This window comes from Chiloscyllium punctatum, chromosome 10 (assembly GCF_047496795.1).
Source record: "Chiloscyllium punctatum isolate Juve2018m chromosome 10, sChiPun1.3, whole genome shotgun sequence".
NCBI classification, from domain to species: domain Eukaryota; kingdom Metazoa; phylum Chordata; class Chondrichthyes; order Orectolobiformes; family Hemiscylliidae; genus Chiloscyllium; species Chiloscyllium punctatum.
Window position 1 is genome coordinate 28,808,768 of NC_092748.1, and position 19,155 is coordinate 28,827,922.

The 19,155-nt window shown below is 42.7% G+C and overlaps 1 protein-coding gene across 3 annotated transcripts in view; it reads left to right on the plus strand.

Moving 5' to 3' along the window:
* vps8 (VPS8 subunit of CORVET complex) overlaps nucleotides 1-19,155 on the plus strand; it is a 554,976-nt gene that overhangs the window by 77,041 nt on the left and 458,780 nt on the right. For all 3 annotated transcript variants that reach the window (XM_072578743.1, XM_072578745.1, XM_072578746.1), the window contains one exon: nucleotides 13,288-13,378. In XM_072578743.1, coding sequence (XP_072434844.1) covers nucleotides 13,288-13,378 — 91 coding nt within the window. The remainder of the gene's footprint in view (nucleotides 1-13,287; nucleotides 13,379-19,155) is intronic.

Sequence of the window (19,155 nt, forward strand, 5' to 3'; positions counted from 1 at the left end):
TGCAGGACGGGGGGTTTCAGATACCTGGATAATTGGGGATCATTGTGGGGTAGGTGTGACCTCTACAAACAGGATGGTCTACAGCTGAACCAGAGGGGTACCAATATCATGGGGAGGGATATTTGCTAATGCTCTTCGGGAGGGTTTTAACTAATTCAGCAGGGGATGGGAACTTAAATTATAGTTCCAATGTCCAGGAGGTTGAGAGTAGTGAGGTCAGAAATATTGTTTCAAGGTCTCATCAGTTTACTGGCAAACAGAAAGGTGGTTTGAAGTGTGTCTACATCAACGCCAAGAGCATCTGGAATAAGGTGGGTGAACTTGCAGCTTGGGTTGGTACCTGGGACTTCAACGTTGTGGCCATTTCAGAGACATGGATAGAGCAGGGACAGCAATGGTTGTTGCAGGTTCTGAGATTTAGATTTTTCAGTAAGAACAGGGAAGATGGTAAAAGGGGGAGTTGTGGCATTGGTTGTCAAGGACAGTATTATGGTTGCAGAAAGGACGTTTGAAGACTCGTCTACTGAGGTAGTGTGGGCTGAGATTAGAAACAGGAAAGGAGAGGTCACCCTCTTGGGAGTTTTCTACAGGTCTCCAAATAGTTCCGGTGATGTGGAGGAAAGGATTGAAGATGATTCTGGATAGGTGCGAGAGTAACAGGGTAGTTGTTATGGGGGACTTCAACTTTCCAAATATTGACTAGAAATACTCTAGTTCATATATTTTAGATGGGTCAGTTTTTGTCCAGTGTGTGCAGGACAGCTTCCTGACACAATATGTAGACAGGCCAACAAGGGGCGAGGCCACATTGGATTTGGTACTGGGTAATGATCCTGGCCAGGTGTTAGATTTGGAGGTCAGTGAGCTGTTTGGTGATAGTGACCACAATGCAGTTATGTTTACTTTAACGATGGAAAAGAAATGGTATACACCGCAGGGCAAGAATTATTCTGGGGAAATGGTAATTATGATGCAATGCAATTAGGCAAGATTTAGGATGCATAGAATAGGCAAGGAAACTGCAGGGGATGGGCACAATTGAAATGCGGAGCTTATTCAAGGAACTGCTACTGCGTATACTTGATAAGTATATACCTGTCAGGCAGGGAGGAAGTGGTCGAGTGAGGGAGCCATGGTTCACTAAAGAAGTTGAATCTCTTGTCAAGATGAAGAAGAATGCTTATGTTAGGATGAGACGTGAAGGCTCAATTAGGGTGCTTGAGAGTTACAAGTTAGCCAAGAAAGACCTAAAGAGAGAACTAAGAAGAGCCAGAATGGGACAAGAGAAGTCGTTGGCAGATAGGATCAAGGAAAAGTGTGAAAATAGGTAAGTACCCTTGGCTGGATGGATTTGTCCTAGGATTCTCTAGGAAGCCAGGGAGGAGATTGCAGAGCCTTTGGCTTTGTCTTTATTTTGTCATTGTCTACAGGAATAGTGCCAAAGACTGGAGGTTAGCAAATGTTGTCCCCTTGTTCAAGAAGGGGAATAGACACAACCCTGGTAATTATAGATCAGTGAGCCTTACTTCAGTTGTGGGTAAAGTGTTGGAAAAGATTATAAGAGATGGGATTTATAATCATCTAGAAAGGAATCAGAAGATTAGAGATAGTTGACATGATTCTGTGAAGGGTAGGTTGTGCCTCACAAACCGTATTGAGAACTTTGAGAAGGTGACCAAACAGGTGGATGAGGGTATAGCGGTTGATGTGGTGTATATGGATTTCAGTAAGATGTTTGATAAGGTTTCCCATGCTGGGCTATTGCAGAAAATACGGAGGCATGGGATTGAGGGTGATTTAGCCATTTGGATCAGAAATTGGCTAACTGAAAGAAGATGGAGAGTGGTGGTTAATGGGAAATGTTCATCCTGGAATGCCATTACTAGTGGTGTACCACAAGGATGTGTTTTTGGTCCACTGCTGTTTGTGATTTTTATAAATGACCTGGATGAGGGCGTTGAAAGATGGGTTAGTAAATTTGTGGATGCCACTAAAGTCGGAAGAGTTGTGGACAGTGCGGAAGCTTGTTGTAGATTACAGAGGGACATAGGTAAGCTGCCAAGCTGGGCTGAGAGGTGGCAAATGAAGTTTAATGCGGAAAAGCGTGAGGTGATTCACTTTGGAAGGCGCAACAGGAATAAAGATTATGGACTAATGGTAAGATTCTTGGCAGTGTAGGTGAAGTAGAGAGATCTCAGTGACCATGTACAAAGATCCCTAAAAGTTACCACCAAGGTTGACAGGGTTGTTAAGAAAGCATATGGTGTGTTAGCTTTTATTGGTAGAGTTTCAGAACCACGAGGTCATGTTGCAGCTGTGCTTGGAGTATTGCATACAGTTCTAGTCACTGCATTCTAGGAGGGATGTGGAATCTTTGGAAATGGTTCAGAGGCGATTTACTAGGATGTTGCCTAGTATGGAGGGAAGATCTTATGAGGAAAGGCTGAAAGAGTTGAGGCTGTTTTCATTAGAGAAAAGGAGGTTGAGAGGTGACTTAATTGAGACATATAATCCTGGATGTAGGTTTGCTTATTGAGGTGCTAGGTTTGTTTTCAGATGTTTACCACCCCCTGAGAAAAAGAACAGGGAATGACATCACCGTAGGAAATGATGTCATCACAGGAAATGACATCACTGACCCTAGGAAACTCAAATCTATAAATAGAAAGCGGGCTCCAGCACCAGTGTTTCATTCGGAGGCTCACTGAAGATGTTGCCTAAATGTCTGAAAACAAACCTTCCAGCTGAGCGAGCAAACCTACATCCAGAACCTCAACCTGAGCTCCAAATCTTCTCAAAACTCACGAAAATAAGATAATCGGAGGATTAGATGGTGTGGACAGTGAGAATCTTTTTCCTCAGATGGTGATTGCTACCAGAAGGGGATATAGCTTTAAATTGAGGGGTGATAGATATGAGACAGATGTCAGAGATATTTTCTTTGCTCAGAGAGTAGTGGGGGCGTGGAACGGCTGCCTGCAACAATAGTAGACTCACCAACTTGAAGGACATATAAGTGGTCATTGGATAAATAGATGGATGATAATGGAGTAATGCAGGATAGATGGGTTTCAAATTGGTTCCACTGATCGGCGCAACATCAAGGGCTGAAGGGCCTATACTGTGCTGTCATGTTCTATGTTCTAAGATACCAGACTATAGTCCAACAGGTTTTGTCACCTGATAAAGGAGCAGTGCACTGAAAGCTTATAATTTCAAGTAAACCTGTTGGATTATAACCTGGTGTCATGTGGCTTCAAGCTATTTAAAGTCAAGCTCTGACTTGGGAATTTCCAAGCAGGATTTTTGTTACCTTGTCTATCATCTGTTAAACTGCATCATGTATTCCTCTATAGAATATCCATCCTGCTTCCTTAATTATTAAAGACTAACTGTGCCTTATGTATTTAATGGGTCATTTTTTTGAAGTTCTGTACAAAAATTTTAATAGAACTGCTAAGCTTTCCTCAGTGTCAAATTGTTGAGCCTCTGACTTTGAAAATGCATTCTATCTAATGCTTACTAACATATCAACAAAGTGCAGCAGTAGAACCTTCAGCACCTTTAAGCCTGGTCTGCCACTCAGTAAGATTGTGGCTGACCTGATTGTCACACAAATTTCCATTCCCACGTACCCCTGAGAATGTTTTGCCCCTTTGCTTAAAAGCCCCTTGGCTTTAAAAAGTATTTTGAAAAACTTTGCTTCTACCACGTTTTCCACAAAGAGTATTCCGAGGACACAAACCTCCTGAGAAGAAGAAATCGAGTCTCTTTTGTAAATGGTTGACCCCTGGCTTTTAAACAATGATTGTAAAAAATACACCCAAATACTCCAGTCTGGTAAACCTTCTGTGAAATGGTTACAATCTATTTACATTATTAAAGAAGGTGACCAGTACTGTACACATAACCAAAATGCAGACTCATAATAACTGAAGTATAACTTCTCTACTTATGTATTCAATTACTTTCATGAAAAAGATAACATTACATTAGTTGTCCTAAATTATTGATGTACTTGCGTCAGTGATGTTTTGTGATTCATGCATTGCTATCTCACACCGTGTAGATCATGTGCTTCACATGACAATGGATGCTTTCACATTTTTCCCCACATTGTCTTCCACAATTCTCCATTTCACATATCTTTAATCATGCACATAATCTTTTCTTCCCACTGCAGCATTCAGCTGTCCTCTGTTACTTTCTTATCTATGTCATCAACAGATTATTCAACCATATCTCCTGCCCCTTCATTCATCATTTATACAAGGGCGGCATGGTGGCTCAGTGATTAGCACTGTTGCCTCGCAGTGCCAGGGACCCAGGTTCAATTCCAGCCTTGGGCGACTGTGTGCACATTCTCCCCATGTTTGCATGGGTTTCTTCCGGGCGCTGCAGTTTCCTCCCACACTCCAAAGATGTGCAGGTCAAGTGAATTGGCCATGCTAAATTGCCCATAGTGATAGGTGCGCGAGTAGGGGAATGGGTCTGGGTGGGTTGCTCTTCAGAGAGTCTGTGTGGACTTGTTGGGCCAAAGGACCTGTTTCTGTACTGTGGGTAATCTAAATCTAAATAAATTGTGAGCAGTTGAGGTCCCAGCAATGATTCCTTTGGCACACCACTCTTGCCAATATGAAAGACCCATTTATGCCTAATCTCTGCTCTTTGTTAGCTCTACAATCTTTTACATATATCAACATGCTACCCTGTACACTACGAGCTTTTATTTTCCACAGTAACATTTGGTGTGGAGTGTGTTTTTCGGACTGGAGTCCTGTGACTAATGGTGTTCCAAAAAGTTCACTGCTTGGTCCACTTTTGTTTGTCATTGATAAAAATGATTTAGATGAGAATGTAGAAGGCATGGTTAGTACGTTTGCAGATTACACCAAGATTGTTGGTGTAACAGGACTTATACAAAGAGAGCTTGATCAGTTGTGTTAATTGGCTGAAGAGTGGCAGACAGAGTTTAATTTGGATAAATGCAAGGTATTTATAAAACAAACAAAAGCAGGACTTTGCAAATAAAAGTAGGGCCTTGGGTAGTGTTATGGACCAGAGAGACTAAGGGTGTTCAGGTACATAATTCTTTGAAGCTTGCATCACAGGTGGACAGAGTGGTTAAGAAGGCATTTAGCACACTTGTCTTCATTGCTCATACCTTTGTGCATCAGAGTTGGGATGTTTTGTGGAGGATGTATAGGATGCTGGTGAGGCCTCTTCAGGAGTCCTGCGTCAAGTTTCTGCTCTCCCTGTTAAAGGAAGGGCATTATTAAGCTGAGAGGGTTTGAAGAGATTTATCAGGATGTTGCTGGGTATGGAGGGTTTGAGTTACAAGGAGAAAGGCTGGAATATTTTTCACTGGAGCATAGAAGGTTGAGAGGTGACCTTACTAAAATCAGGAGGGGTATAGCTAAGGCGTCTTTTCCCCCAGGTAGGGGATATTGAGACTAAGGGGCTTATTTTTAAGGTGAGAGGAGAAAGATTTAAAAACAACATGGGGGGCATTTTTTTTTTCACACAGTGGTTCCTGTGTGGAATGAACATCCAGGGGAGGTGGTGGTTGTGGGTATGGTTGCAATGTTTAAAAGACGTGTGGATAAATACATTAATAAGAAATATTTGGAGGTATATGGGCCAAGAGCAGGGGCAGGTGGGACTAGTTTTGTTGGTTTTATAGTCAGCATGGACTGGTTGGACCGAAGGGTCTGTTTCTGGGCAGTATGACTCTGACTCATTACATACCTTCCAGAAATCTAATTACAGTTCATCCACACCATGTGTAACCTCATCAAAGAATACCAGTAGCTTGGTCACCATTATTTTCTTTTCACAATGCCATGTTGACTTTGCTGATCATGTTGAACATATCTATATGCCCTGTTATAACTTCAATAACTTTTAACATCTCCAGTTTTAAGTGACCGGTAGTTTCTTGCTTTTTATCTTTTTTTTTGGTATAAAAGAGTACATTTGCTATTTTCCAATCTAATGAGGTTTTCTCCAAATATCGCATCTAATAAAAAGCAAATGTCACAAACTTGCCTTTTCCTTTGTTAAAAAGATAATAGGTCCACAGATCCACTTGATGTTTCCATTATCTTGAGTTTCAGCTTAACCGAACATCAATGTGAAGTTATATCTTGACACTTTACCTTTACTTTCAACCATTGTTCAAACTCTAATAACAGTCTTGTGTCTGAAAAGAACTGTTAGTTTCCAATGTATACCCTTATGCATTCGTTCTCTGATACAAATGTCAATTCAGATCCAAACAAGTTAGTGCAGCAGACACCAAAGTCTTGTATCTCCTTCCACACATCAATCCTACTTGTTCACCATTTATATTTATCCTGTCAATTAATTAATCAATTAATCCCAAATAGTTGCTTAACTATTTGTTATAGTAACAACGTGGGTTTTATTAGTACAGGTGTTGAGCACAAAAGCCGGGAAGTTATGCTGAACCTATATAAAACAATAGTTTGATCCCAACTAGAGTATTATGTCCAATCCTGGGGACTACTCTTTTACTCAATCTTTTGGAGAGGGTACAGAATAGAATACCTGGGATTAGTCCTAAAAAACAGAGTTTACAGTGTGTGGACACACAAGAGAAACTGGGGTTCTCAGAATAAAGGAGGCTAGAAATAGACTTGATGAAGTGTCCAATATGGTGAAAGGCCAAGATAGAGTAATTGAAGCGAAACTGTTTCAAATAGTTTCATAGAGATATACAGCACTGAAGCAGACCCTTCAGTCCAACTCATCCATAGCAACCAGATATCCCATCCTAGTCTAGTCCCACTTGCCAGCACCCAGCCCATATCCTTCCAAACCCTTCCTATTCATATACTTATCCAGATGCTTTTTAAATGCTGCAATTGTACCAGCCTCCACCACTTCCTGTGGCAGCTTATTCCATACACGCAACATCTTCTGCACGAAAAAGTTGCTCCTTAAATCTCATTTAAATCTTGCCCCTCTCATTCTAAACCTATGCCCTCTAATTCTAGACTCTCCCACTTCAGGGAAAAGAGGTCTATTTAACTTCCTGATTTTATAAACCTCTATAAAGTCAGCCCTCAGTCTCTGATGTTCCAGGGTAAACTGCCCCAGCCTATTCAGCCTCTCGCTGTAGCTGAAGTCCTCCAAACCTGGCAACATCCTTATAAATCTTTTCTAAACCACTTCAAGTTTCATAACATCCTTCCAATAGGAAGGAGACCAGAATCGACACAATATTCCAAAAGTGGCCTAACCAATGTCCTGTACAGCTGCAACATGACCTCCCAATTCCTATACTCAATGCTCTGTCCAAAAAAGGAAAGCATGCTAAATGTCGCCTTGACTATCCTATCTGCCAATGACTCCACTTTCAAGGAACTATGAACCTGCACTACAAGATCTTTGTTTAGCAGCACTCCCTAGGACATTACTATTAAGTGTAAAAGTCCTGCTCTGGTTTGCCTTTCAAAAATGCAGCACGTCACATTTATTTAAATGAAACTCCATCTGCCACTCCTCAGCTCATTGGCCGATCTGATCAAGATCCTTTTGTGCTCTGAAGTAACCTTCTTTGCTGTCCACGACACCTCTGATTTTGGTGTCATCTGCAAACTTATTAACTATACCTTGTTAATAATCACACAACACCAGATTATAGTCCAAGAGGTTTATTTGGAAGCACTAGCTTTTGGAGCACTGCTCCTTCATCAGGAGCAACATTCCAAAAGCTAGTGCTTCTAAATAAACCTGTTGGACTATAACCTGATGTTGTGTGATTTTTAACTTTGTACACCCCAGTCCAACACTGGCACCTCCACATCATAACTATACCTCCTATGTTCACATTCCAAATCATTTACAGAGGAACCTCGATTATCCAGACAAGATGGGCAGACACTATTATGTTCAGATAATTGATTATTCAGTAAGTTAATTCAATGCCTTTCCTCTGGGACACGGAGTTTTCTGTTAAATCTGCTCCCCTTTCAGGAGACTAGGCATCAGCACACTGCGTGTGAGCCCCCACTCCTCAAACCCGTCCAACACCAGCCAGCGACTGCCCCCACCCGTCCCCCAAACCCATCCAGCACTGCCCCCTACCTGCCCCCGTGTGCCCCCATCCCCATCCAACACCAACCCCCAACCAGCCCCATGCGCCCCTCTGACCGTCCCCACCCCCTCTCCAGAGCAGCCGGACTGGACACCAACAACAAGACTCCTGCTGCTGCGTTTTTGGGGGTGAGTCTCCAAGTAGCGCACACATGCGCGCGCACACACAACACGCACAAAGACACAGACACAGACACAAACAAACTTTTACTGCAACCTTTTGACGGGCTCCACCTTTGCGATGTGCAGGATAGTGTTAGAGAGATTATCTGGGGAAGGGGGGTTTAGGGTACATGCCTGTGTAGAACTGCGGAGAAAGTGTGGGGGGAGAGAGAGGGGGCAAGAGGTCAGTCATTTGGAGACGGCACCTGAGCTCCCATCAATGTCCAGGACTGTTCTTGGCAGCATTTCAGTAAGCTGAGTTCATTTTTAATCATTGTAAACAAAAGGCATAATCAGTGTTGGAAACACCTCTTTGATGTAATGTTTCTACCATGACCTTGAGATCTTCGGATAATCCGATATTTGGATAATTGATATTCGGATAATCGAGGTTCCACTGTATATAAATGATGAAAAGCAGTGGACCCAGAACCAATCCTTGTGGCACACCACTGGTCACAGCCCTCCAGTCTGAAAAGCAGTCCTCCATCAACATACTCTCTCTTCTACCTTCGAGCCAGTCAGTTCTGTATCGAAATGTCTATTTCTTCCTTTATTCCATGTGATCTAACTTTGCTAACCAGTCTACCATGCAGAACCTTGTCGAACGCCTTCTTGAAGTCCATATAGATCATGCCCACCGCTCTGCCCTCATCAATCCTCTTTGTCACTTTGTGAGACATGATTTCCCACGCACAAAGCTATCCTGACTATCCCTAATCAGACCTTTCCTATCCAAATGCATGTCATTCCAGTTCCTCCGGTTTCCCTCCAACAACCTGCCCACCACTGATGTGAGGCACACTGGTTTGTAGTTTCCTGGCTTTTCGTTACCCCCTTTCTTAAATATGTACACCATGTTAGCCAGTCTCCAGTCTTCCGGTACCTCACCTGTGATTATCAATAATACAAACATCTCAGCAAGGGGCCCAGCTTCCCACAGAGTTCTAGGGTACACCTGATCAGGTCCTGGGGATTTATCCATTTTTTTATCTATTTAAAGACGTCCAGCTCCACCAACTCTATACTATGGACATTTTTCAAGATGTCACCATTTATTTCACCACATTCTATACCTTCCATGTCGTTTTTCCACAGTAAACACTAATACAAAATACTCGTTTAGTATTTCCTCCATCTTCTGCAGCTCCACACAAAAGCCACCTTGCTGATCTTTGAGGGGCCCTATTCTATCACTAGTTATCCTTTTGACCTTAATGTATTTGTAAAAACTCTGGATTCTCCTTAACCCTGTTTGCCAATGCTACCTCATGTCCTCTTTTTGCCTTCCTGATTTCTTTCTTAAGTATCCTCCTACTAACTTTATAATTTAAGCATTCAGTCAATCTCTGCTGTTTATACAGGACCTATGCGTCATCTTTTTTCTTAACCGAAACCTCAATTTCTCTCGTTATCCAGCATTTTCTACACCTACCAGGCATCTTCCGCTCCCCACCCCTCTCTGCAAGGACTGTTCCCTTTGCCAGTCTTTAGTTTGCGCCTCTGCCCACCAACCCCCGAACCTCCAGGTACCTTCCCCTGCAACCGGAAGAAATGCAAAGCCTACCGGCACATCACCCCCCCTCACCTCAATCCAGGGCCCCAAACAGTCCTTCCAGGTGAGACAGAGGTTCACCTGACTCTCTTCCAACCAGGTTTACTGCATCAAACAGACCAAACAACACGTTTTGCCGAGCATTGCAGCCTGGCCCCTAAAGGCCGACTAGACCTTCCAATTTCAAATAACCTCCCTTCCCATCCCCTTCCCCTCCCTGCCCAGCCCCCCTCCCTCCCACCAACCAGATTCATTCCTCCTGTCGACCAAACAGGTTGTACCCTCTACCTGTCTTCACCTAGCCCCATTTCACCACCCTGCCCCCCCACCCCTTTTTGCTGCAGCTCCCTCTACACTCACCCCCAGCCCTGAAGAAGGGTTACACCCAAAACATTGACTTCTCCACCTCTTGATGCTGCCTGGCTTGCTGTGAGCTTCCAGCCTCCTGCTCGTCTACCTTGTCTTTCATCCTAACAGGAAAATACTGTCTCTGGAATGTTGTTATTTCATTTTTGAAGGCTTCCCTTTATCTGTCCCCAGTCAACTTAGTTGAATGGTCAATAATAGGGAATTTAAGATGATTTGTGAAAGACCCAGAGGGTACATGAAGAAAAACATTTCGACATAGCAAGTAGTTAGTTCTTTGTTTAGTGCATCTGCTGTTTCATTCGTAACGTCGAAAATGGGTGTAAACAGTTCACTCTGAGATCAGGATTTTGATTCTAAGTATTGCTTATAGAACATAGAACATAGAACATTACAGTGCAGTACAGGCCCTGTGGCCCTCAATGTTGCGCGGACCTGTGGAACCAATCTGAAGACAATCTATCTTACACTATTCCATTTTCATCAATATGTTTATCCAGTGCCCTTCAAGTTGGTGAGTCTACTACAATTGCAGGCAGTGCATTCCACACCTCTACTACTCTTCGAGTAAAGAAACTACCACTGACATCTGTCCTATAGCTATCGCCCCTCAATTTAAAGCTTTGTCCCCTCGTGCTAGACATTGCCATCCAAGGAAAAAGGCTCTCACTGTCTACCCGATCTATCCCTCTGATTATCTTATATCTCAACTAAGTCGCCTCTCGAACAAAAACAGCCTCAAATCCCTTAGCCTTTCCTTACAAGACCTTCCCTTCATACCAGGCAGCATCCTAGTAAATCTCCTCTGAACCCTTTCCAAAGCTTCCAAATCCTTTCTATAATGCAGTGACCAGAACAGTACGCAATACTCCAAGTGTGGCCGCACCAGAGTTTTACATGATGAACAACCTCTCCCTTGTGATTGAATATCTTCTTGTCTACTTTGGTCATGTCTAATGTCATACCTGCATGTTAATCCCTGATAGATAATGAGGCAAACTATTTAATATTTCTGTGAACTCACTGTCATTACTGGAGAGTTTGTCATGTGTGCCTGTCATGTTATATGTATGTGAAATATACTACATTTTAAATGATATTTGATCTAATTTTGTAACTCATCATTGTTTTCCCATCTTTTTGGACTTCTTTCCTATCCTTTTCCTGCTCTTATCTTCTCCTTTGTTCTCGGTGTACACCTTTTTCTCTAGTTTTTCTCTACCCTTTTATCCCTTAATTTATTCATATCATTATTGGCTAGTTTGTCCTTAATCACCATTTTTAATCCTTCTCACAGTTTTATGCCTACAAATTTTTTTCTGGTCAAACATTCCTCGTTCTTTACTCATCCCATCTGCATTTTCTGGGTTTTCATCTATTAGTTTGGTCTTCTATTTTTCTCAATCATGGTGTTCAGTCTTATTTGGCTGTGATTTCTATTCCCTAGTTATTCCACCCCCTCGACCCGCCCCCCCCCATTTCAAATTGCTAGTTTGTTCTGGTTTATTTTCATTTGGGATCAAAAGGTGATTGGTGCCTAGTAGTGCTTTTTACATACTGGATAAGGAAGGCATAACTTACAATCATACACTTAGATATAAATACTGTACTCCCTTTTCTCCTTTCTTTACCTCCTGCCAGTTTATTCAGAATAACTGATGCTCAATTTTATTTGAACTACAGAAATTTTCTGGTATATTTATTTCTCCATTTCTCCTCAACTATAGGGCTGATCTATAGATTTTGCCTATTAGAGTAATTCGACACAACAAAAACTGCAGCTGCTGGAATCCAAGGTAGACAAGCAGGAGGCTGGGAGAACACAGCAAACCAGGCAGCATCAGGAGGTGGAGAAGGGTTACACCTAAAGCCTTGACCTCTCCACCTCCCGATGCTGCCTGGCGTGCTGTGTTCTTCCAGCTTCAGGCTTGTCTATATTAGAGTAATTCATCCCATCTTAATGTTGGTCTCTGAATTCAGAGTTTTAGGGCATTTCTCTTTGTTGAAGGTGATCCATACAAGTTTTTGGTGTAACTAATTCAGATAGTTATGTGTTTGTGTCTGTTGTAAGTATGCCAGCTGGAGCTAATTCTGATCATGCAGTTGTTTTGTTTTCCAAAAACTATGAATTGATTTTTTTTTTTGCTTTGTTGCTTCTAGCACTAAATGCTTTTAACTTGCTGCTGAAAGACCAATGTGTTTTTTTTTGGATGGGATACAAAAAGCATTGATTTATATTTTAGTAACATAGTAGTGAATTGCTTCTTGACAGTGCTTTTGTCTTGAGTTTTAGAACATCGAAGAATACAGCGCAGTACAGGCCCTTTGGCCCTCGATGTTGCGCCGATCCAAACCCACCTAACCTACACTAGCCCACTATCCTCCATATGCCTATCCAATGCCCGTTTAAATGCCCATAAAGAGGGAGAGTCCACCACTGCTACTGGCAGGGCATTCCATGAACTCACGACTCACTGAGTAAAAAATCTACCCCTAACATCTGTCCTATACCTGCCACCCCTTAATTTAAAGCTATGCCCCCTCGTAATAGCTGATATTAAGATTTATGTGGAGTTTTATGTGGACTTTTTCCAATATTAAAGCAGCTTAATTTTTCTTAATTGCTGAAATGTAATTCTTTCAAAAGTTGATCAATTTACTTTGAGGAGAGAAATCAAAACTTTCTTTAGCTTCAGTGATTTTAAAAATTAAATGCACTCTTTTCATATATTTTGCGTGAACTGTGTTCATTTAAAATAAGTTTTTTCCCTACAATGTATGATATTGTCCCATTTAACTGTTATGAAGCATAAAATTTGCCACCTAATTTTCTGAAATATTAGCTAATTTTTCCATTGTCATTGTTTGAAGCTTAGAAAAAGCTGCATGAAGTGTGTCATATTAGTATTTTGGCCCCATTCTGTATTGTGGAATCGGGTAACCACATCGGCCACGGCAGTTGAACTGTAGGTGACATGTGATTTGTCTGTCCATGTTGTAAGGAAGTACGTACTTCCTATAGACTTCACTCTTCGGTAGTATGAACCTTGATGTATATTTTTCTCACAATGCTTTGTCTACAGAGGGTGGATTACTTGCTGAAGCAGGAGCGATTCATCGAGGCACTATCTCTGGCCTGGTCCTTTCACGAAGGAAAAGCAAAAGCAGTAGTTGGTGAGTGATGACCTTTCATGCTTTCAAAATGGATTGAACAATTCATTTGATGACTTTTAATATGTTTTTTTTCATTCAGCCTGCCATGTCTGTTTATCACTCTCAAACAGCTGTCTTACTATGTCCTCCAGGCTCGTTTTTGGAAGTAACCTGAGGGTTCCACATTTTCGAGCATCTGCTAATTCCTTTAAAAATTATTTATTGGATCAGCTTCTGCCAACTTTTCGGGTGGGACATTCCAAATCTTAACAACTGAGTGGAAACGATTCTCACTTCTGTAAATGTTTTGACAATCGTTTTAAATTGGCAATGTCTGGTGATTATCCTGTTGTAAAAATAGATCAAAGAAACAAACCACCTCTCTAAAAAAGCTGTCTGCTTGCAGTGCATGCAAGTGCTAAATGGCTGTGTACTTTAGTGCCATGTGCAAGTTTCCATCAGTTACAAACCCAGTTGACAGGACAAAGCCCGTTGCGATGAATTCTACAAAAGCTAAAGAGGGAATGATATCAACTAAATTGGGAAGTTGTGGCTAAGTGACAGTAAGCTCAGGTTTTAATAGCTCAAATATTGTCGAAGAATTTAGAGTTGAGGGGTGGAGAACTTCACAGTTCCAAATCGTTAAAGAAGATTGAGGTGGAGTAAAAACGTTCTCAGTTAAAAAGGGATATGCTTTCCTTGTGAACTGGATGGACTGATTAAGTGCTTTCTGTGGTGTGTGTTCTGTGTGTCATAATGGGGATGATCTTGTAAGAATACTTTTGTACTTATGCACTTTATGCTGTGTATGATTGTGTAGTCTGTGCTGTCCATGTAGCACCCTCGGTCCTGGAGGAACACTGTCTTGTTTTTACTCTATCTGTTATATATGGTAGCAATGACAAATAAAAAGCTACTCTACTCTCTACTGTATAGAGTTTAGGAGCAGGAAGGTTATGGTGGGACTATATAAAATGTTGCTTAGACTACAGCTTGAGTATTGTGTGCAGCTCTGGAGTCCATGGTGGCTAGCACTGCTGCTTCACAGCGGCAGGGACCAGAGTTCAATTCCCGCCTCGGGTAACTGTCTGTGTGGAATTTGCACATTCTTCCCGTGTCTGCGTGGGTTTCCTCCACGTGCTCTGCTTTTTTTCCACAGTCCAAAGATGTGCAGGTCAGGTGAATTAGCCACGCTAAGTTGCTCATAGTATTAGGTGCATTAGTTAGGGGTGAATGTAGGGGAATGGGTCTGGGTGGGTTGCTCTTCGGAGAGTTGGTGTGGACTTGTTTCCTCACTATAGGGAATCTAATAATAAAAAAATCTAATAATATTATTGGAGGGATGTGATTATACTGGAGAGTGTGCAGAGGAGATTTACCAAGGTATTGCTTGGGCTGGAGAGTTTTAGAGATTGATCAGATTGGACTGCTGATGCTGGAGATAAGAGCTGAGAGTGTGTTGCTGGAAAATCACAGCAGGTCAGGCAGTATCTGAGGAGCTGGAGAATCGACATTTCGGGCAAAAGCCCACAATGTCGATTCGCTTGTTTTTCTTGGAGCAGATGGGACTTGGAGGGGTGGTTGTGATGAGGATGGTTGTTGTGATTGTGGTGTATAACATTGAGAGGCATAGACAAAATTGAAGGGAGTGATCAATCACCAGGGGGCATAGATTTCATGTGAAAGGCAGGAGGTTTAGGTGAGATGTGAGGAATGTTTATCTTCACTGAGTGTGGTGGGAATCTGAAACATGCTGCCTTTAAGGATGGTACGATAGAAACCTCATAACGTTTAAGAAGTATTCAGATATATACTTGCGATGTCAAGGACATGCAAGAGTATGGGCCAAATGCAGAAAAATGGGATTAGAATAATTAGGTGGTTGTTTTTGTTTGGTGCAGACTTATTGGACAGAAGGGCCTTTTTCTGTAATGTAAACCGCTATATCTCTGACTCTGTATTTGTAACTTAAGACAAATATGAGGAAAAACCTCATATGAGTGATGACGTCTGTAGTCTTTGATGCATCTCATCTATTGTGAGAAAGTTCCATGTCTTGTGAATATCATGACAATGGTGTGTCATGAATATTTGTCTATTGTTTTCTGCCTCATTGGCTAAGTGTTGTTGATCTTGTGTTTTCTAATTTACTAACTTATTGTGCACTTGTTACTTCACCTACAATCATTTTACAGGAAGCCTCATTTCCTAAGACAGTTCTCCCAAATCCCATTGAAGAAACCAATTAAAAGTTTCCCATCTTCCATGTTCATATCATGGAAGCTTCATCTCATCTTAAACTTTGTTGTCCATATTCTACTTCACACCAAGTCTCCCTAATTACTTTTACCAAAGGAGAAAACCAAGTTTCCTACTTTCCTATCACTTCACACCTATCTTTTCTGTCCTCACTAATTTATTTCGGACGTTAGTCCATCAATATCTCCACAGTAAATTTCTGGTTGTGTTTCTATTCCTTCGCGATCTTATTTCCCCTGTTTTTGTGACTTCCTTCACACTTTGGTCCATGTACTAACATCTCCCCTTTTCATTCTTTATCCCAGTCCTGGAACTGTTTTCTTATTCTGGCATAAGCATCATGTGCGCGCAAACCATTCTTTCAGTTATTTAGGCCCGAAACATTGAAATTCTCTTCTTGAAACTTTTCCACCAGCTTTCCTTAAAACTATTTCATTAGTGAACATTTTATCATAATTCCTAATAACCACTTTAGTTCAACATGAATTCCTTGGGACTTTTTCCAAATTAGGGAATCCAGTTTGGAAGGGTGGTGAATAATTTGATTTGGATCATTTCTGAATTGGTTTATTTGTCACCCTAGACCATGTTGTGTTACGAAATAGATTGTGATGAATAAAAATTTTATTTGAGTACGTTAGTTCAGACGAATAAACCAAACAAAGTCTTTAAAATTTGTTATCATAAAGCTTACAAGCAAATTACCATGTTGAAGAATACTGCTGTGAGGTGCTGCATTTTGGGAAAGTAAACCTTAGCAGGACTGATACACTTAATGGTAAGGTCCTAGGGAGTGTTGCTGAACAAAGAGACCTTGGAGTGCACGTTCATAGCTCCTTGAAAGTGGAGTCGCGGGTAGGTAGGATAGTGAAGAAGGTGTTTGGTATGCTCTCCTTTATTGGTCAGAGTATTGAGTACAGGAGTTGGGAGGTCATATTGCGGCTGTACAGGACATTGGGTAGTGTGGGCATAGGTTTAGTGTGAGAGGGGAAAGATGTAAAAGAGACATAAGGGGCAATTTTTTCATGTTGAGGTTGGTGCATTTGTGGAATGGGCTGCCAGAGGAAGTGGTGGAGACTGGTACAATTGCAACATTTAAAAGGCATCTGGATGGGTATATGAAAAGGAAGGACTTGGAGTGATATGGGCCAGGTGGGACTAGATTGGGTTGGGATATCTGGTTGGCATGAATGAGTTGGACTGACGGGTCTATTTCTGTGCTGTACATCTCTATGATTCTATGAATGATTAGAGACAAATAAAAACTGCAGATGCTGGAATCTATACAAGCAGAAGGCTGGAAGAACACAGCAAGCCAGGCAGCAACGGGATGTGGAGAAGTCAACGTTTTGGGTGTAACCCTTCTTCAGGAATAGGGGTGGGTATGGGTGGGGAGGGGGCTGCCAATAAATGGGGGGTTGGGGCAGGGTGGTGAGGTGGGGATAAGTGGACAAAAGTGAAGACTGCAGATGCTGGAGATCAGAGTCTAGATTAGAATGGTGCTGGAAAAACACAGCAGGTCGGGCAGCATCCGAAGAGCGGGAAATTCGACATTTTGGGCGAAACCCTTCATCAGGAATGAAGGCAGGGAGCCTCTGAGGTGGAGAGATTAATTGGACGGGGGTGGGGCTGGGGAGAAGGTAACCACGAGTACAATAGATAGATAGATGGAGGTGGGGATGTAGGTGACAGGTCAGAGAGGAGGTTGGAGCAGATAGGTGGGAAGGAAGGTTGGCAGGTAGGACATGTCATGAGGATGGTGCTGAGCTGGAAGGTGGGTGGAGGGGAAATGAGGAAACAGGTGAAGTCCACATTGATACCCTGAGGTTGAAGTGTTCCGAGACGAAAGATGAGGCGTTCTTCCGCCAGACGTCAGGTAGTGAGGGAATGGCGATGGAGGAGATCCAGGACCTGCATGTCCTCGGCAGAGTGGGATAGGGTGTTGAAATGTTGGACCATGTGACGGTGGGGTGCATGTGTCCCGGAGATGTTCCCTAAAGGTGGGGATAAGTGAAGAGCGAACGACCTGTTTGGTGGATGGGAGGAGTGAATCCGGTTGGTGGCTGGATGGAAGGATCACTGAGAGGAATGGAAGGGAGGGGGAGAAGCTGGGAAGTGAATCTGGTGATGGGAAGGAAGTGTATTTGAAATTGGAGAACTGTGTTGAGTCCTCTGGCTGTAGCTGTCCAGATGAAGGATGAGATATTTTTCTTCCAATTTGCAGTCTGATTCCCTGACCTCAGGTACTTTCCCCTGCAACCAGAAAAGATGTAAAAACTGCCAGTACACTATCTCTCTCCCCCCGCGCCCCCCCACCCCCCGCCTCCCTCACCTCCCCCACCTCCCCCCCCCCTCCCCCCAACCCCCCACACCCTCCCTCACCTCCATCCAGGGCCCCAAACAGTCTTTCGAGGTGAGACAGAGGTTCACCTGCCTCTCTTCCAACCTAGTTTACTGCATCAGATGTTCCTGACGTGGTCTTCTCTACATGGGGAAAACCAACCATAAACTAAGGGAACGGTTCACCGAGCATCACAGCCAGGCCCGCAAGGGCCGACCGGACCTCCCAGTCACCGCCCATTTTAATTCCCCTTCCCATTCCCTTTCTAACATGACCATCCTTGGCCTCCTCCATTGCCACAGTGAATTAGACCACAAATTGGAGGAACAACACCACCTCTTCCGCCTGGGAGCTTACAGCAAAGGGGATGCATCATTGAGTTCTTCAATTTCAAATAACCTCCCTTCCCTCTCATGACTCCCTTCCCAGCCCTTACCCCTCTCTTCCATTCCTCTCATTGACTCTTCTTTCCAGCCACCAACCGGATTCATTCCTCCCATCGACCAACCAGCTCGCATCCTCTACCTATGTTCACCTATCCTCACCCTACACCTCATCCTTTTATCTGCAGCTCCCCTTACACCCACCCTCAGTCCTGAAAAAAGATTACACTCGAAATGTTGATTTCTTCATCTCCTGATGCTGCCTGGCTTGCTGTGTTCTTCCAGCCACCTGCTTGTCTACCTTTAAGGACTGATTGGCAAAAGTTTAAGTGCAGTTGGTACTGAAAAAATCTGAACAAAATCTTAATTTGGCTCTGGCGAGACTGATTGTAAGAATGACTTGCAAATGTAAGAGTGCATTTTCTATGAAATTAGCAATTCATTTGTTCCAGAACTTAATACATGGGATGCGATGTGGTGGTGTAGTGATTTGGATTATGTCAGCCAGGTGGACCTCATAGAATATGAGTTTCCTGATTGAGATGTTAATCTCGTTCAGTCAGGGAGCCCTGGCTGATAACTTAAAAACAGGAATGTCAGGATTCCTGCTCAGGCTCGGAGCCGGTCTGCTATAGTTTCAGTCGATCTCATGTGCCATGCACATGTAAGTAAAGGGTGACTTGGTGACAGTATACCAGCCTTCGTGGAGTTATTTCAGTGATGGGGGATGTAGTATGGTTATAATTAGTTGATGTGGTGAGGTACCAAAGATGGTCTGGTAATGTATGAAGTGAAGCTGCAGAGAAGGTCTCCAG